At 47.4% G+C, this 27025-nt stretch overlaps 1 protein-coding gene across 1 annotated transcript in view; it reads left to right on the top strand.

The window, feature by feature from the left end:
- Window positions 1-27025, top strand: part of LOC142576728 (sedoheptulokinase-like) — a 448528-nt gene that overhangs the window by 323522 nt on the left and 97981 nt on the right. The window contains exon 2 of the mRNA XM_075686988.1: window positions 12806-12981. Within this exon, the coding sequence (XP_075543103.1) occupies window positions 12806-12981 (176 nt within the window). The remainder of the gene's footprint in view (window positions 1-12805; window positions 12982-27025) is intronic.

Below are 27025 nucleotides of genomic sequence, written 5' to 3' on the forward strand. Positions count from 1 at the left end.
CACTTGGTTCAAACTTATCTGCACAGTCTTTCAGATTGCCGCTTGCACCAAATCCAGATGTCTTCAGGAATGTGCTACCTCTGCGCATGATCCCTTTGGCCCATCCTTCGAAACGTTACTCGGGACCGCCATATCGGAGGATGTGATACAGCCATCGCATCATCGTTGGATTGAAGCACCGGACCTGCGTGGCTTGACCTTTGGCGAGCCCTTCTGCGCATGGAGTACTACCACAGCGTCACCTGGTCGTTTACACTGCGCTATAAAGCCGAGGACAGACGCTATGCTCTTCAGTGGGCCTTGCAGCGGCACGATGAGCACTTGGTTCAAACTTGTCTGCACTGTCCTTCAGGTATGCCCGAAGTACAATTTTCCTTGTTATAGAAGCGATGATCGATGTGTAGTGCTGCTGCCTGGCCCACTGATGAGAGCGTTTTCTGTTTTTTCTGTCCATAGAATGTTATTGATGTTATCTGGTGACGTCGAGACCAATCCTGGTCCCGATAAATTACAAGAAACGCTATTGCAATTGCTCGCAGGGCAGGAAAAAATTCGTTCCGAAATATCTTCTTGGACAGCCAAGTTTGCTTCCATTGAAGAAAGGCTAAATAGGCTTGAGACGTCAGTACTGCCAGTCGCGGAAGTGATTCCGCGAGTTCAGGAACTTGAAAAAACTGTCGCTCATCTTACAAACGTCGTATTGAAGCTGGAAAGTCAGTCTGACGATCTTGAAAACAGGTCCCGCAGAAATAACGTTGTTGTCTATGGATTACATGAACCCCATTCTGAGCCCTCCGGGCAACTACTTGATGCGTTCACAAACTTGATAGCTGATAAACTTGGTGTTCAGTGTGCAGACATTGAACGTTGGCACAGGCTTGGGGTGCGTAGAGGTGATAAACCACGTCCTGCTATCTTCAAATTTTTGGACTACAGGTCAAAGATTGCAATATTAAAGAATGCCCGAAAGCTTAAAGGTATATATATATATATATATAAATGAGGACTTCTCTGAACGGGTTCGAAAGATACGCAAAGCTCTTTGGAGACTTTCTGTAAATCAAAGGAAAAATGCATCTACCGTTCGTCTGCAGTATGATTCCTTGCTGATAGACAACGTACGCTGCGTGCTCAATGAATCAGGTGATTCAATGATTAAGACCAAAAAGCAAACCTCTGCAGTACATGAAACTTGACTGCATTCCGATGCTAATTTCTCTCTGGTAAACGTTAATGCCCGCAGTCTTCTTAACAAAATTCAAGACTTTCATCACCTCGTTGCATTTTATCATCCTTCTGTGATTTGCGTGACTGAAACGTGGCTTGGTGAACACATCTTAGATTCTGAAATTTTACCACCAGGTTACAACGTCCTCAGGAAAGATAGAAGTGACCGGCGCGGTGGCGGTGTGGCACTCTTTGTAAACCAAGACATTGAGTTTACAGCATTGCCTGACGTTCCTAACTGCGAATCAGTATGGTGCAAAATAAGGCTTTGTGGATTCACTTTGGCTGTAGGAGCTGTTTATCGACCCCCTGACACAGATCTCAGTGTCATTTCCGATCTTACCGATTATATAACCAAACATAAACTTAACTGTTGTCAAATGTTACTTGCTTGTGATTTCAACACCCCTGGCATAGATTGGCCAACGCTATCTGCTAGTGGCCGTCACAAAGCCATTTGTGATTACTTGATTAACATGTCTATTTCTTTCGATCTGACGCAAATTGTGAATTCCGCAACCCGAGAAAGCTCAATTTTAGATCTTGTTTTCATAAATGAGCAACTTAGACAAAATGGTTACGATTGTACTATCGTTGAAGGCCTCTCGGACCATAAGGGGGTCATTGTTTATTTGAATTTAGCAACTATGCCTAAGCGCCCTTCACATCAGACAGTATTGAACTTTGAACGGGCTGACGACAACTCCATAACTGAGTTACTCGCATGCTCCTTTGATGAGTTTTCGAGTTGCGTGAACCATTCCTCTGTTAACGTGTTAGTGAACTGTTTTAAGTAAGGTGCCTGGTGGTGGTCTCGTGCGGACGGTGACCTCTCGGTGAGCGCATATTTCGCCTCATCTTTTAAAAGGTTCAATACTTACAAGCACTTGTCTCGCAAACCATACTTATTTCAAGGGAATTTTCCACGTCTCAATAATTTCTCTCGTCGTATTCGAGTGCAGATTGCCGTGTTAGCGTTTGTTAACGAAGCTTTCCCTCAAGTCGAAATATTTTGTGGCAGTTTGTCGTGTGCGTATCATGGCCTCGTACGCTTATATCGCCTTCCGTTTCTCTACCACGGGTGCGCTTTAAAACCACGGCGCTGCAATTTTTGCTTCAGAGACTTTCCTTTTCTTCCTTCTCCTCCCTTAAGCTAGCTCTCTTAACTACTACACGCAGAGACAAAGCAACAGCGCGCGCATTCGATCCCATAGATGAGATGAATATATATATATATATATATATATAGAAAATTATCAGTCATAGCTCTCGTAGTATAGCCCTCTGGGTCGTTTCTGTTTTTTTTTTCGAAAGCAGTCCTGTTAGGGTTATTATAATTACACGAAGGTATTTCGCCCTCGTCAGCAGCAGTCCTTGAGATGGTTACTCTGGCGGCTAGCTTCTCACGCTATGCGTGCCGCCCTCGCCCCTGTTTAAGCTTTTCCTAGACGCTAGAGTTGCACTATGTACGCGCAACCTTTAGCGATCGGAAAAACACGTTTTCTGCTCTTTGCCGACGGGAATGGGAGGCTTTGATTCCGGCCGCAAAGCCCTCCACGTCTCAGTAAGGTGCCTGGTGATGGTCTCGTGCGGACGGTGACCTCTCGGTGAGCGCATATTTCCCCTCATCTTTTAAAAGGTTCAATATTTACAAGCACTTGTCTCGCAAACCATACTTATTTCAAGGGAATTTTCCACGTCTCAATAATTTCTCTCGTCGTATTCGAGTGCAGATTGCCGTGTTAGCGTTTGTTAACGAAGCTTTCCCTCAAGTCTAAATATCTTAAGGCAGTTTGTCGTGTGCGTATCATGGCCTCGTACGCTTATATCGCCTTCCGTTTCTCTACCACGGTTGCGCTTTAAAACCACGGCGCTGCAATTTTTGCTTCAGAGTCTTTCCTTTTCTTCCTTGTCCTCCCTTAAGCTAGCTCTGTTAACTACTACACGCAGAGACAAAGCAACAGCGCGCGCATTCGATCACGTGCTCGCCGAGCACGTGATCAAGCTTTTCGTAGTCTCTAAAGCCGCTCGAGTTCGCTCTTCTCCACGGGCGGCCATTTTTCCAAAAAAGTATGCCTTCGACTATCGCCTATCGCGGACAACATCAGTCCCTTTCTACGTAACTATGAGGCTCGGAGCAGGAGGTATAGCACTTCAAAGTAACCTGGGGCCTGACGAACCAACCGACTGAGCTATCTTTCCGGGCAACATCGAAGAATCACGAGTTCAAATCAATTGTTCTCTTCCTTCTTCCCCGTTTTTTTTCTTTTCTTTAATTGTATTTTCTTTTACTTTATCACTGTACGGGAACCCTCCTAAAAATTATATATATCCTCAATTTTGTATGGCCACAGATGTGCAGGTCATAAATACCAGGTTCTCTAGCCGAGTGCCATCCGTGCGGTATAACCGAGCTCAGATTGGTTCACCTTGACTGATCAAAAGAGCACCACTGTAGGTTAAATGAGGCGTACAACTCCTGCGCGACCCGCCGTGGTTGCTCAGTGGCTATGGTGTTAGACTGCTGAGCACGAGGTCGCGGGATCGGATCCCGGGCACGGCGGCCGCATTTCGATGGGGGCGAAATGCGAAAACACCTGTGTACTTAGAATTAGGTGCATGTTAATGAACCCCAGGTGGTCGAAATTTCTGGAGTCCTCCACTGCGGCGTGCCTCATAATCAGAATGTGGTTTTGTCACGTAAAACCCCATAATTTAATTTTTTAATTTAACTCCTGCGGGGACGGTAGAGTATCCGCCTGCCGTGCAAGATGACCGTGGTTCAAATCCCGGTGCCGCGCTATTCTCCACCGGAAAATACAAGAAAACCGTGTGTTGAGAAAATTGCACAAACAGGCCTGGAGTGCGGCCTGATCCCGGTGACCAGAACCGGTGACGCACTCTCTCACCAGAGCAGGATTGGCCACCCTGGTGCAGTGCTTTGCCACAACCTCCTATATGAATACAACAATCAAACCCCGGCCCTCAGTCCCCAGCAGCCGCGAAGCAACTGACCACGGCGGCGGTCAGATCTGTGACGCTGCAGAGGGTGCTAAGAATACCTGGCTCCGGACAGGCCGCCATTGGAATCTGAACCTGGCAACGTTTAACGTTAGAACGTTATCTAGTGAGGCGAGTCTAGCAGTGTTATTGGAGGAATTAGAGGGTAGTAAATGGGATATAATAGGGCTCAGTGAGGTTAGGAGGACGAAAGAAGCATATACAGTGCTAAAAAGCGGGCACGTACTGTGCTACCGGGGCTTAGGGGAGAGACGAGAAGTAGGAGTCGGATTCCTGATTAATAAGGAAATAGCTGGTAACATACAGGAATTCTATAGCATTAACGAGAGGGTGGCAGGTCTTGTGAAACTTAATAAGAGGTACAAATTGAAGGTGGTACAAGTCTATGCCCCTACATGCAGTCATGATGACCAGGAAGTCGAAAGCTTTTATGAAGACGTGGAATCGGTGATGGGTAAAGTCAAAACAAAATACACTATACTGATGGGCGACTTCAATGCCAGGGTAGGCAAGAAGCAGGCTGGAGACAAGGCAGTGGGGGAATATGGCATAGGCTCTTGGAATAGCAGAGGAGAGTTATTAGTAGAGTTTGCAGAACAGAATAATATGTGGATAATGAATACCTTTTTCCGCAAGCGGGTTAGCCGAAAGTGGACGTGGAGGAGCCCGAATGGTGAGACTAGAAATGAAATCGACTTCATACTCTGCGCGAACCCTGGCATCATACAAGATGTAGACGTGCTCGGCAAAGTACGCTGCAGTGACCATGGGATGGTAAGAACTCGAATTAGCCTTGACTGTAGGAGGGAACGGAAGAAACTGGTACACAAGAAGCCAATGAATGAGTTAGCGGTAAGAGGGAAACTAGAGGAATTCCGGATTTAGCTACAGAACAGGTATTCGGCTTTAACTCAGGAAGAGGACCTTAGTGTTGAGGCAATGAACGACCATCTTATGGGCATCATTAAGGAGTGTGAAATAGAAGTCGGTGGCAACTCCGTTAGACAGGATACCAGTAAGCTACCGCAGGAGACGAAAGATCTGATCAAGAAACGCCAATGTATGAAAGCCGCTAACCCTACAGCTAGAATAGAACTGGCAGAACTTTCTAAGTTAATCAACAAGCGTAAGACAGCGGACATAAGGAACTATAGTATGGATAGAATTGAACAGGCTCTCAGGAACGGAGGAAGTCTAAAAGCAGTGAAGACGAAACTAGGAATAGGCAAGAATCAGATGTGTGCGTTAAGAGACAAAGCCGGCAGTATCGTTACTAATATGGATGAAATAGTTCAAGTGGCTGAGGAGTTCTATAGAGATTTATACAGTACCAGTGGCACCCACGACGATAGTGGAAGAGAAAATAGCCTAGGGGAATTTGAAATATCACAGGTAACGCCAGAAGAAGTAAAGAAAGCCTTAGGAGCTATGCAAAGGGGGAAGGCAGCTGGGGAGGATCAGGTAACAGCAGATTTGTTGAAGGATGGTGGGAACACTGTCCTAGAAAGATTGGCCGCCCTATATACACAATGCCTCATGACCTCGAACGTACCGGAATCTTGGAAGAACGCTAACATAATCCTAATCCATAAGAAAGGGGACGCCAAAGACTTGAAAAATTATAGACCGATCAGCTTACTGTCCGTTGGCTACAAAGTATTTACTAAGGTATTCGAAAATAGAATCAGGAACACCTTAGACTTCTGTCAACCAAAGGACCAGGCTGGATTCCGTAAAGGCTACTCAACAATAGACCACATTCACACTATCAATCAAGTGATAGAGAAATGTGCAGAATATAACCAACTCTTATATATAGCTTTCATTGATTACGAGAAAGCGTTTGACTCAGTCGAAACCGCAGCATTCATGGAGGCATTACGGAATCAGGGTGTAGATGAGCCATATGTAAAAATACTGGAAGATATCTATAGCGGCTACACAGCCACCGTAGTCCTCCACAAAGAAAGCAACAAAATCCCTATAAAGAAAGGCGTCAGACAGGGAGATACGATCTCTCCAATGCTATTCACAGCATGTTTACAGGAGGTATTCAGAGACCTGGAGTGGGATGAATTGGGGATAAAAGTTGATGGAGAATACCTTAGCAACTTGCGATTCGCTGATGATATTGCCTTGCTTAGTAACTCAGGAGACCAATTGCAATGCATGCTCACTGACCTGGAGAGGCAAAGCAGAAGGGTGGGTTTGAAAATTAACCTGCAGAAAACTAAAGTAATGTTTAAAGGTCTCGGAAGAGAACAGCAGTTTACGATAGGTAGGGAAGCACTGGAAGTGGTAAGGCAATACATCTACTTAGGGCAGGTAGTGACCACGGATCCGGATCATGAGACTGAAATAACCAGAAGAATAAGAATGGGCTGGGGTGCGTTTGGCAGGCATTCTCAAATCATGAACAGCAGGTTGCCACTATCCCTCAAAAGGAAAGTGTATAACAGCTGTGTGTTACCAGTACTCACATATGGGGCAGAAACCTGGAGGCTTACGAAAAGGGTTCTGCTTAAATTGAGGATTACGCAGCGAGCTATGGAAAGAAGAATGATCACTGTAACGTTAAGGGAAAGAAAGAGAGCAGATTGGGTGAGGGAACAAAAGAGAATTGATGGCATCTTAGTTGAAATCAACAAAAATAAATGGGCATGGGCAGGGCATGTAATGAGGAGGGAAGTTAACCGATGGTCATTAAGGGTTACGGACTGGATTCCAAGGGAAGGGAAGTGTAGCAGGGGGCGGCAGAAAGTTAGGTGGGCGGATGACATTAAGACGTTTGCAGGGACAACATAGCCACAATTAGTACATGACCGGGGTAGTTGGAGAAGTATGGGAGAGGCCTTTGCCCTGCAGTGGGCGTAACTAGGCTGATGATGATGAACCGTTTTTGCTCAATTGTCAATCAATGTATAACTGAAAACATTCCAACCAAGTGTATAAAGCGCAATGCCAAGCACCCTTGGTACACACGTGAAATTATACACCTAATTCGTCGCATCAGGCGTCTGCGCAAACAACCCTATGCAAACAATCCAATGAAAGCTTCAGTATTGACCACACTTAAAAACAACTTAAAATCTGCTATGTCAAATGCGAAAAGTTTCTATTTTAATAGCGCCTTGTCATACTTTATTAAAAACAAACCATCAAAGTTCTGGCGAACCATCAGTCCACCAAGTCAGAGCTCTCCTTTATTCATAATTGCTAATCAACCATGCTCAGATAATCTTAGCATTACTGAAGCCTTTAATAATTACTTTAAATCAGTGTTCACCTGTGATAATGGACGTACCCCCACGTTTTGCACTACTCTTTCGTCATCACCTTTTCCTAGTATGGTAATCACTTCAGCTGGTGTACATAATCTTATACTCAAGATCGATACTATGAAAAGTACTGGGCCAGATAATATACCAGATATGTTTTTACGGCGATATTCTGAATGGAGCTCTCGGTACTTATCCCTAATTTTTTCGAAATCTGTAGAATCATCCACTGTTCCAATACTCTGGAAATGTGCTAAGGTTGTTCCCATCCACAAAGACGGTAATAAGCAGGAAATATCTAACTACAGACCTATTTCTTTAATATCAACATCCTGCAAACTATTGGAACACATTATTCATAAATATATCATTGAGTTGTAAGGAAGAAGAAGTGCGCCGTGCCGAGCTCCGCAGCCGGATCGCCTGCGCTACTGAAGTGGGGCTCGGGCTAGACGCTGTTCCTGGTTTTGACTGGCTAAGTCTACGCTGTTGGGTCTTCTTGTCCGCGTCCTTCATGTCGTCCACAGCCGTGTCGGACTTCTTTGCCATAATTGGTGGAGGTGCTGGGTAAAAACAGGGCTAGGCATCGGAGGCGAAGCCCGGAAGGTCGGTGGTCGTGGTCGTGCGACGGCGTCGGCGCAAGTCAATGGGGCGGTGAGTTGAGGCGCCCGTTCCAGAGGAAGGACCTCGGACACTCGTTCTTCTATAACGTGTCGCAGGGCCGGACTAAGGGACGAACTTGACTCCGGTGGGTTGGAGATCAGGGAGAGCTGGCGAGCAACTTCTTCCCGGACGAAAGCCTTGATTTGCGAGAGGAGGTTGGCATCTGGAAAAGGAGAGGTCAAGCCGGACAACGATTCCTGATGGCGAACAGGACGGCGGGTGAGGAGGCGTTGACGGTGGAGCTCGTCGTAGCTTTGGCACAGTTCAATAACTTGAGCAACAGTAGAGGGGCTCTTGGAAATGAGCATCTGAAACGTGTCCTCGTCGATACCCTTCATGATATGCTTGATTTTATTGCCCTCAGTCATGGATGCATCGACGCGTTTACAGAGATCGATGACATCTTCGATGTAGCTGGTAAAGTTCTCACCAGGCTGCTGAGAGCGCGACTGCAGACGCTGCTCGGCACGAAGCTTTTGTACAGCAGGGCGGCCGAAGACCTCGCTGAACTTTGTCTTGAACACCGTCCAGCTTGGGACTTCGCTTTCGTGGTTCCGAAACCACAAGTGGGCAATTCCGGTGAGGTAGAAAGGGACGGTGGTCAATTTCGTGATGTCATCCCATTTGTTGTTCCGACTGACGCGTTCGTATGAGGAGAGCCAGTCATCAACGTCGTGGTCGTCAGTGCCGCTAAAGAGAGGAGGGTCCCGCTGGCGGAATGTTCCGGGGCAGACGGTAGACTGGGGAGCAGGTGGTGGGAAGCTCGTGGCGCTTTCGGTGGTCATGATGGCAGGGAGAGTCCGGCTGCGCAATTACAGGATTGCAGGAGACCCAGCAAACCTGGAATTGAGTATTGACACCGTATTGACACCGGTTCTCACCCACCGCTACGGCAGCGACCCTACCGCGTCTCGTCGACAGAACGACGCGTCATTGATTAGCAAGTAGGTGACTTGCTAAAGCGTGGTGTCATTGAACCGTCCGACAGCCCATGGGCATCGCCAGTTGTTTTTGTTAACAAGAAGGATGGCTCGATCCGCTTTTGCGTGGATTACCGTCGCCTAAACAAAATAACCAGAAAGGATGTTTATCCATTGCCGCGGATCGACGACGCCCTCGACAGCTTACAAGGTGCAGAGTTCTTTTCCTCCCTCGATCTACGCTCTGGTTATTGGCAGGTGCCTATGGCTGCAGAAGATAAGCCTAAAACTGCTTTCATCACACCAGATGGCTTATACGAATTTCGTGTGATGCCATTCGGACTTTGCAACGCGCCCGCGACTTTTGAGCGGATGATGGACACTATTCTTCGAGGTCTCAAATGGAACACGTGCTTGTGTTATTTGGATGATGTAGTAGTGTTCGCACCAGATTTTCCTACTCACCTTCATCGTTTGGAGCAGGTTTTACGCTGCCTCAGTGACGCTGGCCTCCAACTAAATCTGAAAAAATGTCACTTTGGGGCACGCAAGCTGACAATTCTCGGACATGTCGTGTCGAAGGACGGCGTTCTCCCTGATGCCGCTAAGCTCCGTGCTGTTAAAGAATTCCCGAAGCCAACGTCTCTAAAAGACTTGCGCAGTTTCATTGGCCTCTGCTCGTACTTCCGCCGCTTTATTCGCAATTTCGCTTCGATTATGGCACCTCTGACAGAGCTTCTTCGGGGAGACCCCAATCTTTCCGCGTGGTCCCCGACTTGCGATGATGCCTTCGCGACGCTACGTCGCCTGCTCACAACACCACCGATACTGCGCCATTTCGATCCAACTGCTCCCACGGAAATCCATACGGATGCTAGCGGTGTTGGTCTTGGCGCTGTGCTCGCGCAGCGCAAGCCCGGTTGCCAAGAATATGTTGTTGCTTACGCAAGCCGTACTCTGACGAAAGCTGAAGCGAACTATTCCGTCACGGAAAAAGAATGTCTCGCGATCATCTGGGCCACCACAAAATTTCGCCCATACCTGTACGGCCGCTCTACCAGCCGCGACGGCTCGTGACGTTGCTTCCTTCCTGCTTCACCGCTTCGTTCTACGTCACGGCGCTCCCCGCGAACTCCTGAGCGACCGAGGTCGCGTCTTTCTCGCCGACGTGATTCAAGGACTTCTCGCTGAATGCCGCGTCATTCATCACTGTACCACCGCATATCACCCGCAAACAAACGGATTGACAGAGCGCTTTAACCGAACTCTTGGCGACATGCTTTTGATGTATGTCGCCTCCAATCACACCAACTGGGACCTCATCCTTCCCTATGTCACGTACGCCTACAACACGGCACCCCAGTCAACGACGGGCTTTTCTCCCTTCTTTCTTATATGGCCGCGAACCATCATTTCCCATTGACACTATTCTCCCTTACCGTCCCGACTTATCAGAGGGTACACCGGCTTCCGAATCCGCCCGGTATGCAGAGGAATGTCGGCAACTAGCTCGCGCCCTTACAACGCAAGAACAAGCGCTACAGAAATTTCGTCATGACGACGGGCGCCCCCACCACCAGTTTTCGCCTGACGCTCTTGTTTGGTTGTGGGTGCCTCCTACTTCGACACAAGGTGTCTCCTCCAAGTTTGTATCCCGATACCATGGGCCTTACCGGGTTCTACGCCAAACTTCTCCGGTGAACTACGTTATCGAACCTCTGACGCCCCCTACGGACCTGCGCCGCCGAGGCCTGGAAATTGTGCACGTAGATCGGCTCAAGCCGTATCACGAGCCCTTCGTCCTCACGACGCCTTAGGCCTCCTGTGCGGCTCCGTCTTCAGCGAGGGGGGAAGTTGTAAGGAAGAAGAAGTGCGCCGTGCCGAGCTCCGCAGCCGGATCGCCAGCGCTACTGAAGTGGGGCTCGGGCTAGACGCTGTTCCTGGTTTTGACTGGCTAAGCCTACGCTGTTGCGTCTTCTTGTCCGCGTCCTTCGTGTCGTCCACAGCCGTGTCGGACTTCTTTACCATAGAGTACTTATCTGAACATAATGTTCTTTCGCATGCTCAACATGGCTTCCGTTCCGGATTCTCCACGGTAACACAACTTCTAGAATTCCCCCATGATATTGCATCCACACTTAACCTTAGAGGACAACTTGATGGCATTTTTATTGATTACAGTAAAGCTTTTGACACAGTGTGCCATAAAAAGCTTCTGATTAAACTCAGGGCAATAATTCATGATTATAAATTACTAGGTTGGATACAGGACTGCCTAAGTACAAGAACCCAGTTTGTTGCATTTAACCATGTTCACTCATCTCGTGTCAATGTTACATCCGGTGTACCACAGGGGTCTGTCTTGGGTCCTTTGCTGTTTGTACTCTATGTAAATGATGTTGAAGTAACCGCGGGCACTTCTGTCAAAATAAGACTATATGCTGATGACTGCGTCCTTTATTCTACTGTAAGTAGTAATCATGATCAGTTGGAGCTGAATGAAGTCTTCACCCGTTTTTGCGAATGGATGGCGTTTTGCGAGTGAATGGCAAATGTCACTTAATATGAAGAAAACCGTATCAATGACTTTTTCGAATAAAAAACAACCATTACAATTTACATATTTTAATGAAGCGCACAAGCTTGCAAGCGTCCACACATTCAAATACCTTGGTGTTACTTTCTCCCCTGATCTAAAATGACATGCTCACATTAACTGTATAACCAACAAGGCGTTGAGAAAACTGGGTTTTCTTAAACGAAACTTACGAGATGCAACTAAAGAATGTAAATTAACGGCATACAGATCACTAATAAGGCCTCTACTTGAATACGCGTCGGTAGTGTGGTCGCCACATCATTCCAAAGACATAGACATGCTTGAGCCTATTCAGAAAAAGGCCATAAGGTTTATATATAATCATTATGACCGCCATTTCTCACCGACATCACATGCGAGTAAGCTACTACTAAAGCCACTGGCCCATAGACGTACTTGTGACCGTGTTGTTCTGCTACATAAAATTGTTCATGGGAAAACTTATGCCAATGCACCTATTGTTTTCACTAACCCTTCTTCTCGGCCCACCAGAAGAAGTCATCATCTTAACATTGTTCCTTTGAATGCAACGATTGATTGTTTTAAGTTTTCCTTTCTTCCGCATACAATTGTGATTTGGAATGGCCTTGAGGGGTCCTTGCGCGAGCTACCAAGTGATGTATTTGCCAACATATTACCTAATCATGTTCATTAATCAACTAGCTATTCCTGATATTGCTTTTTCTATTGTTTGTTTTCTTTTTGCCACTCAAATGTATTCTTCAATTGATTGACATATGTATGCACTCACTCCTGCAATATCTTGCTATGCAAGATGGCAGTATATGTAAATAAATAAATAAGAAATTGCTGTACAGTCGATCTGTGATATAAGAAAGAAGCTTTCTTGCGCGCATTAATTTTACGAGCTTGCTGTAGGACGCGTGTAGTTTAGACGCAATTAGTTGGAATGTTTGGTGTCCTGCACCCTCGGGCATCTCTGGCTGTAACATTAACGAAGCACTGTGGGCTGAAAGAGTTCCTATCCTGGCAGAGCATAATATTGGTCTACAAAGTGCTAAACTAGAGCTCGTCGGAGCAGCGTACAGCTTTAGTTCTAGCCGTGCTTGGCAAAAGCGGGATTCCCGTGTTCGCAGGCTCCGCGAGGCGGGCTTCCCGGTGGACCTGCTGCCGGCCGTGGTCGAGCCGGGCGCCGTGGCCGGCTGCCTGGAGCACCCCTGGTACGGCATCCCCGCGGGCACGCCCGTGCACGCCGCCCTCGGGGACACGCAGTGCTCCGCGCTGTCCGTCGGCGCCGGGGAGGGCGACGCCGGTGGGTGCGGGCTGAGCACGCCATGCGCAGCCGGCTGCGTAAAATGTCTGGAGCGCGCGTCCACACTTCGAAGCGTTTCTTCAGCGTGAAATTTGACTGTGAATGCACAGAACGTCGAAAAGAATAGCGAACACCCGGAGTGTAGTACGCGTAGGTACTGAGTCTTCAGCTGTCGAGAAATAGATGCGGTAAAAAAAGGAAAAGATCTAGAAGTATTTGTGGTTGTCAAGTGCAACCATACGTGCTTGCTACAAGCGCACATGGTGGTTCTTCAAGTGCCCCTTATTATCGCTAATGCGGCACTGCAATCGGCGTGTGAAACACTCGCTGCAGGCCTGTGTCTGTCGCGCAGAAATGACATATGCGTGTGACACAGCGTTTCGCGCTGTGCTGGAAGGCCAGGACGTCCGTGCAGTCCGAAGCGTAGGTGACGTCCGCCGAAGCGCGGTGTCCCAAAGTTCGTGGAAGTGCGAGATCGGTGCAAATCGGCAAGGCGCGATTGCAGTGTTGGTTCGAAAAGTCGCAGTTTGCCCCGAAAGGCGAAGCATCTATTTCGATAGCTAATTAGTGGACACGAAGCAAGGATAGTAGTTTTATCGGCCGTATAAACATACGCCTACTTACTAATTTAACAAGAATAGTGTCACGCGCGTACAAGCAAACGTGAACACATCTCACTAGATGACCGCGTAACCTCGCTAATAACCGATAACTTCCAGGCCTAGTTTGCCGTGTGGCTAGTGCTCCACGCAGAGACACCAATAATAACATAATATTTGGGGTTTTACGTGCCAAAACCAGTTTCTCATTATGAGGCGCGCCGTAGTGGAGGACTCCGGAAATTTTGACCACCTGCGGTTCTGTAACGTGCACCTAAATCTAAGCACACGGGTGCTTTCGCATTTCGCCCCCATCGAAATGCGGCCGCCGTGGCTGGGATTCGATCCCGCGACCTCGTGCTCAGCAGCCCAACGCCATAGCCACTGAGCAACCACGGCGGGTGCAGAGACACCAAGTATAGCTACATGTAATAGCGGTTTCACCGGTAGTCGGTTCACAATATACACCGCAAGGTGTTTAAACCCACCGATTTCCACCTTCGAAGGAAACCGCGCTCTGACTATGAGGCACGCCGTAGTGGGGGACTCCGGATGAATTTTGCACCCCTGGGGTTCGTGCACCTAAAGCTAAGCACCACGGGTGTTTCTGTATTTCACCGCCATGGAAATGCGGCCGCCGTGACCGGGATTTGATCCCTCGACCTCGTGCTTAGCATCGCGACACCAAAGCCACTCAGCAATTACGGCAGGTGCAAATTGACCGACAACTTGAAGCACTGGGACATTTAATATCACAAATCAGTTCTACCGATGCCCCCTAGGTGGGCAGAAGTTCACGAAAGGGAGACATTGTCATGCACCCGAATGCAGCACGAAGCTACAAAGGAAACAAAGAGCCAAGAAAACGCCGCCGCAATACGAAAATTCTGGGTATTACAAGTCGTTCAGCCTACATTTTGGTATAAGTGTAAACCGCACCCGTGAAATGTGGATATTTTCCTTAGCTTGGCGTTTTAACTGAACGAGCGAAAATAGTTTATTTACTTATTTAAGTGCATTCAGTATTACCTCTATTTAACTGCATTGGGCTGTGAATAAGAATAAAAAACGCGTCTAATTTGGTGTTTATTGGTAATGGAGATAATGCCCTGCAGCTGAGAGGAATTATATGAATATAACGGAAATGGTGACTGCACACTTTTGAAAGGAAAGGAACGCGAAGGGGACTCACATTCTTGAATGTTGAAACGCAGCTTCGAACGTAGACTCACATTAAAAGCAAAGCGTGTTTGCCAATGAAAGGAAGAGGTTGCGTAGAAGACATCCTCCTTGCTCTAGGAGCAGCACTAAACGACTGTGGTTGAAACAAGTGGCAGAAATGCTGCTGTACAAGGCGCACATATTAAGCATCGCTGTACGTCGCTGCTTTTAAGTAAGCCGTCGGTTCTTTTAAGACGAGGTATTTTTATATGCCTATATTCTAAACACTTAACAAATAGAACTTTTGATGAAGTTTATTGCCACTATTAGCGATGCAGGCGAAAGTTACAAAAGATAAAAGCGAATGCATTTTTCTGATTCTATCCCGGCTGTCGTCTTATTGGTTCATCACAAGCAAAATATTTAGTTTGCGCTCGCAACGGTTTATTTCGTTCCAAAGTATTTCCATAGGGCTTATCGAGCTGCCCGCATTTTGCACAGGACAGATCCTGACACTTTGCGAATATAAATTGTTGACAACTCCAACTTCCTTCGTATAGTATTCGCTCTTTTATTTCCTTCTTTTACCTATCGGCACGGAATTCACCGCCACTGGTCAGTGCCAGCGGATAAGAACTCGTTATGTAATTGTAATTCTAAAGCAGAAATAAGATTTCACTGGGATGGATGCGCAAACGTTTAGAAGCAGTGAAAAACATAGCATGTTCGGTTATTTGTCCATTCAGCGTAATGGTTATCTAACGCACCTATCGACGCCAACAAGAATAAGAATGAAAGCCGGTGGAGATCGAGTAACACAGCAAAAAATATGGGCTGCTGTCTTCCGGGATGACCTGCGCAGAGCTTCTACAGAGCTTTCAACAGCGACGCGACGCAGAAGTTTCGACATCGACGCACTATGAACGGAAGAAGAAGGTCTTTGAAGACTCCTTGATGCACGCTTACAACCAGTTGATGTAGCCCGCAGCTATGGCTGATGACCCTTTGGAAACGCTCGTATGTCACCAAAATAAAAACAATGTCTGGTTTACGGTTCGGTAAATCATTTAGGAGCTTCCTTTGCATTTTATATTGCTGAATCTCCATTGCACTACTTCTGGAGGCTTGAAGTGACGCCTGACACAGACGAAAGATGCCAAGAGCGAGTGGGGCTATACTAATCCAGGTACAACCAAATTAGAAATGCCCACTAAGCTGAACAAAGACACTCCCTCATCAGAACAGGAATTGGCTTCCCTGGTGCAGTATTCGGCCACAACCTCCCTGATGATATCTTCAATTACCCAATGGCCCTCAGTACCCAGCAGCTGCGGAGCATCTGACCAAGGCGGCAGTCAGACCTGTAACGCAGCAGAGGGTGCTAAGAATCTCTGGATCCGGACAGGCCGCCAATGGAAATTGATCCTTGAAACGTTTGACACCCGAGCCCTCTCGAGTGAGCCTAGCTTAGGATTTTCGAGGAACCATCAGACATTGTTTGGGATATTATCGGCCTTGTGAGATTAGAAGAACTGGTGAGGCTTACACATTGCTGAATAACGGCAAGGTCCTCTGCATAGAGTTATATAGAGATCCCTGATAAGAAGCAATACGGGGTAGGATTCCTAATCCATAGGGACATAGCGGGCAACCAACCTTGACGAATTCTACAGCATTAACTAGAGGGTAACAGTAGTCGTAATCAAACTTAATAAGAGGAATAGATTAAAGGTAGTACAAGCCTATGCTCCAACATTCAGTCACGACGATGAGGAAGTAGATCAGTTTTATGAAGATGTTCAATTAGCGATGAGAAAAGTGCAAACTCGGTGTACAGTTGTAATGGGTGACTTCAATGCAAAAGTGGGGAAAAAAGCAGGCGGGTGTACAGGCAATTGGCAACTGCAGCGTCGATTCTAGAAACGCTAGAGGAGAGATGCTGGTAGAATTCGCAGAAAGCAATAAGATGAGAATATTGAACACCTTTTTCAGGAAACATAGCAACAGAAAGTGGACCTAGAAAAGCCTTAATGGTGAAACAAAAATGAAATTGACTTCATACTTTCTGCCGATGCCAGCATACTGCAGGATGTAGAAGTGATAGGTAGGGTAAAGTGCAGTGATCATACGTTAGTGAGGGCTAGGATTCACCTCAATTTGAACAGAGAAAGAGTAAAATTGGTCATGAAAAAAACAGTTCAACTTAGAGGCAGTAAGGGTAAAAGCAGACAAATTTAGTCTGGTACTTGGAAACAAATATACAGCCTTAGAATAACGAGATCATGAAGATGACATACAGGTAATTAATGAAACCGAAACTAGGCTGGCTTCAGAGGCAGCAATTCAAGTGGGAGGCAAGGCACCAAGGCAACCAGTAGGCAGGTCCTCCCAAGTAACAAAGGACATAAAAAAGAAACGAGAAAGACTGAATGTGTCCAACTCAAGAGATATGATAGAATTCGCGGAACTGTCAAAACTAATCAACAAAGCGAAAATAAGGGATATTCGAAATTGTAACGTGAGAAAGACTGAAGAATATGTAAAAAAATGGAAGCAGCCTGGAAACAGTGAGAAGGAAACTTGGCATAGGACAAACCAAAATGTATGCACTGAAAGATAAGCAGGGTAATATTATCAGCAACATCGAAAATATAATAAAAGCAGCGGAAGAATTCTAGACTGACCTGTACAGTACTCAGAGGACTCAGGAGCATTCTATCCGAAAAAATAATGAACAGTATACAGAAACTCCGCCTATAACTAGAGATGAGGTCAGAAGGGCCTTGCAAGGCATGGAACGGGGGAAAGCGGCAGGAAAGGATGGAATAACAGTCGGTTTATTCAAAGATGGAGAAAGCATAATGCTAGAAAAACTGGCGGCTCTCTATACGAAGTGTCTATCGACATCAAGGGTCCCAAAAAACTGGAAGAATGCAAACATTATACTAATCCACAAAAAGGGAGATGTTAAAGAACTGAAAAATTATAGGCCCATTAGCTTACTCCCAGTATTATATAAAGTATTTGCGAAAATAATCTCCAGTAGAATAAGGGCAACAGTGGACTTTCGTCAACCATGGGAACGGGCTTTCATCAGGAAAGGATAATCTACGATGGATCACATCCATGTAATTAATCAGGTTATAGAGAAATCGGCAGAGTGCAATAAGCCTCTCTATATGGCTTTCATATATCACGAAAAAGCATTTGATTCAGTAGAGATACCAGCAGTCACATAGGCATTCCGTAATCAAGGAATACAGACCGCCTACGTAAATACCCTGGAAAATATCTGCAGAGATTCCACAGCCACCTTAATTCTGCACACGAAAAGAAGGAAGATACCTATAAAGAAAAGCGGTCAGACAGAGACACAATCTCTCCAATGCTATTCACTGCGTGCTTGTAAGAAGTATTCAAGCTGCTAAACTGGGACTGACGGACTGACGGACTGAAAGGACTAACGGCGAATACCTCAGCAACCTTCGGTTTGCCGATGACATTCTTCTATTCAGTAACATTGCGGACGAGTTACAACAAATGATTGAGGATTTTAACAGGGAGAGTGTAAGGGTGGGGTCGAAGATTAATATGCAGAAGACAAAGATAATGATAAATAACCGGACAAGGGAACAAGAGTTCAAGACCGCAAGTCAGCCTCTGGAGTCTGTGAAGGAGTACGTTTACCTAGGTCAACTAATCACAGGGAACCCTCGCCATGAGAAGAAAATTCAGTGAAGAATAAAAATGGGTTGGATCGCAAACGGCAGACATCGTGAGCTCCAGGCTGGACGCTTATCGTTATCATTGAAAAGGAAGGTATACAATCAGTGCATTTTACTGGTGCTGACATATGGTGCGGAAACTTGGAGACTGACAAAGAAGCTTGAGAACAAGTTAAAGACCGCGCAAAGAGCGATGGAACGTAGAATGGTAGGCATAACTTTAATAGACAGAAAGAGAGTGGTTTGGAACACACAGCAAACGGGTATAGACATAAATACATGAAGAGAAAAAAGACATTAATTAAAAAGACATTAAGACAAAGATGGCGCTGGGCAGGTCATGTAATGCACAGATTAGATTAACCGTTGTACCATTAGGGTAACAGAAGAGATACCAAGAGAAGGGAAGCGCAGTAGAGGATGGCAGAAGACTAGGTGCTGCGATGAAATTAAGAAATTTGCGGGTGCTGGTTGGAATCGGTTGGTGCAGGCCAGGGGTGAATCGGAGATCGCAGGGAGAGGCCTTCGTCCTGCAGTGAACATACAGTAGGCTGATGATGATGATGATGATTTATGTTGCTGTGGTTTTCTATAAGCGCGCACTCTTAAAAGAATCTTTTCACGTCTCTGAGAGTCCAGTCCAGAAAACTCACTGGACTGTTATGACAATTGGCTAAAGCAGTTCGTCGTGCTGCTTTTTATTGCGGTGGGAATTACATTTACGCTCCAGGTGCATTTCTGCCGTCGCCGTGAGGTTCGGCATGAGGAAATAGTGTGAGGGTGAGCCGGCAAACGCGGTTCACTCTCGCGTGCGCGAACGAGGAGCGCCGCCTGTATGCGTGCCCTCTCCTGTGGCGGGCAAGACAACGGGAGGTTGAGGTGAGGGAGGAGGGGGCATTCTTCTCCGGCGGTTTCTTGGGTGCCTCGATGTCCTCCTCGCCGGCCACTCCGTACCGAGTGGAGACAACTGCGGCATCTACTGCGGCGTTGGCCACGCGAATCGTGGACCGCGTAGTAGACGCCTTTGGCGGACGCCGTAGGGACGCGTTGTCGGCGCTCGTGTGTCTTGAAAGCGATCTTCGACGTGGCCAAAATGCCCGTGCAGGTGGGCCTCATCTTGAAAGCGATCTATGATGTTTCCAAAGTACCTGTAGTGCCGGTCGCTTTGTAGCCACTGTGCTTTCGACGTTTCGTACGCGTTGATGCGACAGATAGGCGGAGGTCAATTGGCTCGTGGCTGCTGCCGCGATTCTTATCTCCAGCGTTTTCACAGACAGTTTCCGCTGTCATTGAGCGAGATTGTTCATGTTTATCTGTGCGCGCGTGACACCGTGCTGGTTAGTTTAGGTAAAACAGGTTGACGGGCTGGTTAGTTTGAATCCATGATAGAATGGTGCAAACTCGACTCAACTAGGACGCAGAAAGTAGACACACAAGGACATCGCTGCTTCTGTCTATTTCTTTATGTCCGCGTTTAGTCACGCTTCGCATTCTGTCATTTTTAATTTAGTTAGCGAATGTTCACAAGTTGTAGAGCTGTAGCTGTAGAGTTTTAGAGCTGTAGAGACCCGTCCAGAACAACCGGTGTCCTACGCGGTCATATGTACGCAAAACGCCAAGGTGTCCCGCCGTCGGTGCATCGTCAAGTTGTTCAAGAGCGATGGATCGCAGATGACGAGGAAGGACAAGGAGCAACTCAGGGCCGTCAGGGTTGATATTGCGGCGGTAGAGGATGCTGTCGTGTAGAACGAACATGCGGCACGTGGCGTCAGTGCTGCCAAATTGCACTCCGGTGATGATGGAGTGTAAGGATTCGTCGCGTTGTTGTTCAGCGCACATGTCGGTCATATCAGTAAAAGCCATCACGCAGGTCAGCGGGTCATGTGCAGAAGGCCCAGGGGTATCCAGGGGGTGACGTGAGAGGCAGTAAGCGTCCTTGTGCAGACGTCCAGACTCAGTTGATAACAAACGAGAATTCCTGGAGCCACAAAGCCCAGCGACCAAGCCGTCCTGTCGGGTCCCGGAGGGAAAACAGCCAGCAGAGTGCGTGGTGGTCTGTAACGACCGAAAACGTGCGGCCGTACAAATATGGCCGGAACTTGGTGACAGCCCAAACTAAAGCCAAGCACTCCCTCTCGGTGATGGAGTAATTTCTCTCGGCAGGTGATAGCAGGTGTGGCGTAAGCTATCACGCACTCGGTATCATTCTGTTGTTGGGCGAGAACAGCGCCGATGATATGACCGCTTCCGTCAGTGTGGACTTCGCTCGGTGCAGATGGATCAAAGTGGGAAAGTATTGGAGGAGTGGTCAGAAATCCGATGAGAGCAGCGAACGCCTGAGCCTGCTCCGGGCAGGCTGCTCCCGGAGCCTGCTCCGGGTTTCGTCAAGAACGTCAGCGACGTTCTTGACGAAACGGCGAAAGTAAGAACACAGGCCGACGAAGCAGCGCACGTCAGAAGCAGAACGTGTCACAGGGAAACTGCGTACGGCGCGAACTTTTTCCGTATCTGGTTGGACGCCAGATGCGTCAACGAGGTATCCCCACACGGTAATCTGACGGCGCACGAATTGCCACTTCGAGGAGTTCAGTTAGAAGCGGGCTTTTCGGAAGACAGCAAGAATGACAGCGAGTCGGGTAAAGTGGCTGCCGAACGTGGGAGAAACAACAATAACGTCGTCAAGGTAACAGAGACAGGTGGTCCAGTTGTAGCCTCGCAGACGAGAGTCCATCATACGTTCAAATGTCGCAGGAACACTGCATAGGGTAAAGGGCATGACTTTGAACTTTTATAAGCCATCCGGCCACTAGCCGGATCGAAGATCCATGGAGGAGAAGTATTTAGCTCCGTGCAAGCAGTCTAAGGCGTCATCGATGCGTTTTAGTGGGTAGACGTCTTTTCGCGTGATCTTGTTTAAGTGGTGATAATCGACGCAAAAACGCCAGGTACCATCTTTCTTTTCCACAAGGACGACAGGCGAAGCCCAAGGACTGGCTGATGGTTCGATGACCCTTTCGCGGAGCATTTTGTCCACTTCTGATTGGATGACTCGACGCTCAGCATGCGATGCAGGATAGGGACGCCTACGAATAGGATTGGCGTCTCTAGTCTTTATGCGGGGCTGAACAAGAGATGTTTGGCCTAAAGGACTGTCGCCGAAATCAAAGATATCAATGTACGGTTCAAGCAGAGACATATGTCTGTGGCGTGTGCAGAGGTGAGGTCATGTTCAATCATTTTCGCGAAGTCATCAGTTAAGGAATCGAAGCTGTGAGTTGCAGTTTGTGCTAATAAACCGCGCTCGTCATTCAGACTCTCAATATCAAATTCGGGACCACTAGAAACACTGGCCAAGAACATGCGGCCCGGAATCACTTGAGGGCACAGGCTGAAATTAAGAAGCGGTTGAATGACGTCATTATTTGTAACCGTGACAAATGTATGCGGAAAAGCAACGTTCCGGTTCAAAAGCACGTCGATGATGGGGTGAAGCACATATTCCCCGCCAAGAACCGTGGCTGGGTGGTCAAACTGACGTAAGTAAATGCCTCGGGTGACAGACGCACATCTTCAAGCAAGCACAAGTGCGGTGGGGCGGTACTCGGAGCATCGGCGAGTTGAGGCAGTTTTAACTGAAGAAGGCCGATCGCGCAGTCGATGAGAGCAGAATGAGTGGATAAAAAGTCTAGTCCGAGGATAACGTTGGGAGGGCAGTTGTCGATCACAGCAAAGAGAAGAGAAGTAAGGTGGCTGGCTTTAATTAAACGCGCAGTACACATTCCAAGAACAACCAGCACGCCCCCATCGGCCACACGAAGCACTCGGGCAGCTGCTGGAGTGAGGACCTTCTTTAAACGTCTACGTAGGCTAGCACTCATCACAGATACGTGGACTCCAGTGTTGACGATTGCTTGGACAGATACGCCGTCTATTTTAACGTCAGTTATACTTCTTGTGGGCCCAGACAAAGGATTTGCTGCAGTAGTCGACAATGCAGCACCACCTCCAAGGGCTGCATTTCTTAGTTGTCCGAAAAGGTGCGGCCAAAATTCACAGGGTACGAAAGGCGACGTGGTTGCCGCGGACGGGAAGATGGGCGACGTGTTTGCGGTGAGCGAGACTGGTGTCTGCGCGGCGATGGTGAGCGACTGTACCGCGTTTTCCTAGCAGAGTTGTCGGCGCTGGTAGACGCGGCGGTGGGCGAAGCATTGCGGGCATTTCTATTAAAACGGCTCAGGTTGGTAGGCCTGCGAGGTGGTTAGGGCAACGAGTTGCGACAGTCTCTGGCGAGATGACCAATGCGGCGACAGGTGACGCATATCGGCTGGTCGTCCGCGGTTCTCCACTCAGTCAGGTTGCGATAACGCGGGGAGAAGCGTCGGAGTGTAGCGAAAATAGTAGAAGGGCGCTCGTTGGCTCTGGGATTGGCGACAGCACACGCAGACGGTAAGCCAACGTTTTCAAGTTCCTGGCGAACGATGGCTTGTACGAGGGGAACTGAAAATGTGGCGGCATCAGGGCTACGCGAACAGAATGCTGCGGGCGCCATCGCATTCAGTTCACGTCTAACGATTGCCACGGCGTCCCCTGATGGCAACACATGCAGCTGTGCAGGTTGATCTTCACACGTCGACGTTGCGGCAGTATTGTGAAATCTGGCGAATGGTTGCAAGACGCGTCGGCTTCTGGCCTGCTCGAATTGTCGGCACTCTTTGATAGCATCAACTGTAGAGCAGCTTTTGCACATTAGCAGATTAAAGGCATCGTCAGCAATACCCTTGAGCACGTGCCCTATCTTCTCAGCTTCTGTCATGTCGTGATCGGCTTTACGACAAAGTGCCAGCACGTCCTGGATGTACGAGACATAGAACTCCGTGGGGGATATTACAAGGGAGGCCAGCTCCTGCTTTCCGGCAATTTTACTGCCGGCTGGTTTGGCAAACAACTTTGTCAATTTTTCTGTGCATTGGTCCCAGATAGTTAGCTCCTCTTCATGGTTTTCGTACAACACCTTTGCCGTGCCTCTTAGGTATAACAACAGGTTAAGTAGCATAAGCGTAAGGTCCCATCTGTTGATTCCACTCACGCTTTCGTGCATGGCCACCCACTCTTCATCGTCGGCGCCATCGGTCCCGCAGAAAGTTCCAGGATCCTTGGGTTGCACAATGACAACCGAAGTTGACAGCGACGTAGCATGCGACGGTGACGTAGGAGGCGGCAGGGACGTTGATCCGGAGTGCTCACCGTCAATCATTTCGCGGACAGTTATGCGATGTCCACTGTGGAGCTCCATTTCCAGCCGTGGTACCCCGCACCTCTCACCAATATATTACGGGGATGTTAGGAGTATAGAAGATTGTATTTACAATATATATGTATTGCTACGGAACAGTATTTGCGATGACAAAGAGGTGAGCAGGGTGAAGACAACGACAACGATTGGAGGCTAGCGCGGGCCGTTTCAGCGCCTCGGTTGTGCTGTCGCCTTTCTGTTGTCCCTGGTTCCTGCTGGCCTCGACAGAGCGATCGTTTCGTTGACCTGCAGTGGTGTTTTGGCTGAGTATCGGGTGGTTTAAGGTGTCTCAATAACCGTATTTTAGTTCCTGGTTGATTGGCATTCCTTGCGTCAGCCGTCTTGAGCTGATGTCGACCAGTTTTCCTGGCCAGGCGCGATCCGCCTGGTCAGCATCCCTGCCACCTAATGAATTGCCCACAGATTTATTTTTTCGCAGTGGCGTCAGCACCATTCCTGTAGCGCTTGTGCCTACTAATGGAGGTTCCATCAGGATCACGAATCCACAGGCTGTCCAGAAGGCACTTAAGGCCACGTCTAACCACTTCCGGAACATCACTGATGTGCGAGCGTTCGGACGGGGAGGTATATTGTGTCGTTCACCCGACCAGACCTGTGTAGAAGACCTCTTGAAATGCACTTCATTCGCTTCCACCCCGGTGAGTGCTTTTATTCCGCCTCACCTTGCGTGCACCAAGGGTCTTGTACGGGGCGTAGACTCCCGATTAAGTCCTACTGAAACCCTGGACAAGCTATCCGCAGCAGGCGTCATTGCTATCTACCGTTGCAATCGACTGGCAAGTAACGAGAGGGTTCCGACAGAATCTGTTATTGCAACATTTGTGGGCACATCATGTCCATCTGAAATAAAGGTGTGGCCTCTTGTGTTCCGTGTAGAGCCGCTTGCGTCACGTCCAATCCAGTGTAAGAATTGTTGGAGATTCGGGCACAGCGCAGGAGGATGTCAATCTAGCTTGCGTTGCCGCACCTGTGGGGATGGTCATTCTTCAAGTGAATGCTCTACTCAATCTCAAAAGTGCTGCCTCTGTGGTGGAGAACACCCAGCAGACTATTCGAACTGCTCAGCTCGCGCTCAAGAAATACAAATTCTTGAAATAATCGACCGCCGTCGTTGCTCCCGAAGAGATGCAATTTCAGTTATCAAAGACAGGGCCTTCGGATACTCTGGTGTTACAGCGCGCAACACTCCAAGCATGGATCTTAACCTCTCAGAAGCAATTGACTCTGCTGTGGAAAAAGCAACGGCTAAAGCTATGGATAAATTGATATCCAGTCTCTCTGATTGCTTAGCGAAAATCATTTCCAGTCACATGATGCAAATAATGCAGCCCACTAAGACACCAATGCAGTGCCCAGTATCTAACGCCACACCTCGAACGTCTAGCAACGAGGTAGAAACGCCTTCCACAGTTGCAGAATATTCCACAGACACTACTTCGCTAGTCCAAACACGCAAGGATGAGCCCTCTTATTCAGACACTGTTACTGTCACAGACATGGAACTTGACACTCGAGCTCCCAAACGTATGGGGTCCCCAATTTCAAAAACTATGAAACCAAAATCAAAAAAGAGTCAACCAACTCCTGTGCTTACATAAAGTATTCTAAAGGCGGCAGTTGCAGCTGCTGTGCGTTCAACACCATTGGACAGTTGAAAGTGCTGCAGTGGAACTGTCGTTCTATATTTTCAGCTTCAACAGATTTATCTTGCCTATCTATTCAATTCAATCCAGATATCTTACTTCTTCAAGAAACGTAGCTTTCACCAGAGAAAAATTTTCATTTAAATGGTTTTCGGTCCTTCCGATTAGATAGAGACTCGCGAGGTGGAGGATTAATGATACTTGTTTCCAGTAAAATTTGTCACAAGGCAAAAATTTCTTTTCAAATCATGGACTGCGACTGTAAAATTTTGGCCATAGATTTATGTCTCCCAGGATACCATCCATTTTCAATTATAAATGCTTATTTCCCCAGCGGTGTGCAAAGTACACGTCAACTTGATAGGGCTATGGCTGCCTGTAGAAAAGAAATTTTGTTTGTAGGGGATTTTAATTCGCATCACGTGTCGTGGGGGCAAAATACAGATTTGTGTGGTAAGCGACTTTGGGAGTGGACTATTGATAATCACCTTTCATGTCAGAACACAGGACAAGTAACGTTTGTTAGAGGACCCCTCCGTTCAGTGTTAGATTTGACATTTTGTAGCGCTGGCATCAAGGTTTTGTCGTGGCTAGCGGTTGATTCAGACCCAACAGTGATCATCTTCCTGTGTCATTTGAAATCAAGTGTCAAATAACATCTTTAAAATACCAGGCATGCACATTTATGGACCATACGAAATTTAAGACTTTCTTGCGTTCTGCCGTTTCGAAACTTGCCAATGCCAATGATAAGGAAATCGCTTCAACCATTTGCTCAATTCTAGAGGATTCCCGGAAGCAAGCTGAATTTCTCATCCCTTCGGCTAAAGGCACCACTTGTCGTTGGTGGAATAATGAGTGTACGCGGGACTATAGAAAAAGAAAGGGCGCTTGGAAAAGGCTTCTGCATAATCAGTGCCCGACAAATTGGAAAAATTATCAGTTTCATGCTGGTGTATTTAAGCGTACTGTTAATCTAGCCGAAGTGGAATACTATATTAGACATTAAGATTATCTATCTAATTCAAAAAATAAGCGTGCTTTATTTGCATTCCTTCGTGCTAGGAAGGTGCTACCAACACCTTTAAGATTAGATTCAATTGTTTTGACCCCGCAGGAACTAAGCGCCTCCCTAGAAGAGATTGCCGAAGGCTTAGAAAATCGATTTACGGCCAGGCTTCCGGCTATTCATTTTACATTAGGTCCTTGGGATGGCTTTACTCCAATTTCCTTAGCTGAACTAAATGAGACTGCCCTATGTTTACCGAATTCAGCCCCTGGCCCTGATGGCGTCACAAATGCAATGTTAAAGATATTGTTACAGGAATCGCCTAACGTTCTTTTAGACCTGGTGAATCATTCAATTAAATATGCTTGGATTCCGCTGCACTGGAAGCTTGCCAAGGTAATATTGATGCTTAAGAAACAAGAAGGAAGGTATGTATTGGAGAACATTAGGCCCATTGCGCTTACATCAAATGTAGTAAAATTCATTGAGAGGCTTCTTCACCGTCGCATCATGAAATTTATTAATGATAATTCCATTCTTAGTCCCTGTCAGGTTGGTTTCAGGGCCGGCTGCTCCATCTGGCATGCCCACGT

This window comes from Dermacentor variabilis, chromosome 3, assembly GCF_050947875.1.
Source record: "Dermacentor variabilis isolate Ectoservices chromosome 3, ASM5094787v1, whole genome shotgun sequence".
Classification (NCBI taxonomy): domain Eukaryota; kingdom Metazoa; phylum Arthropoda; class Arachnida; order Ixodida; family Ixodidae; genus Dermacentor; species Dermacentor variabilis.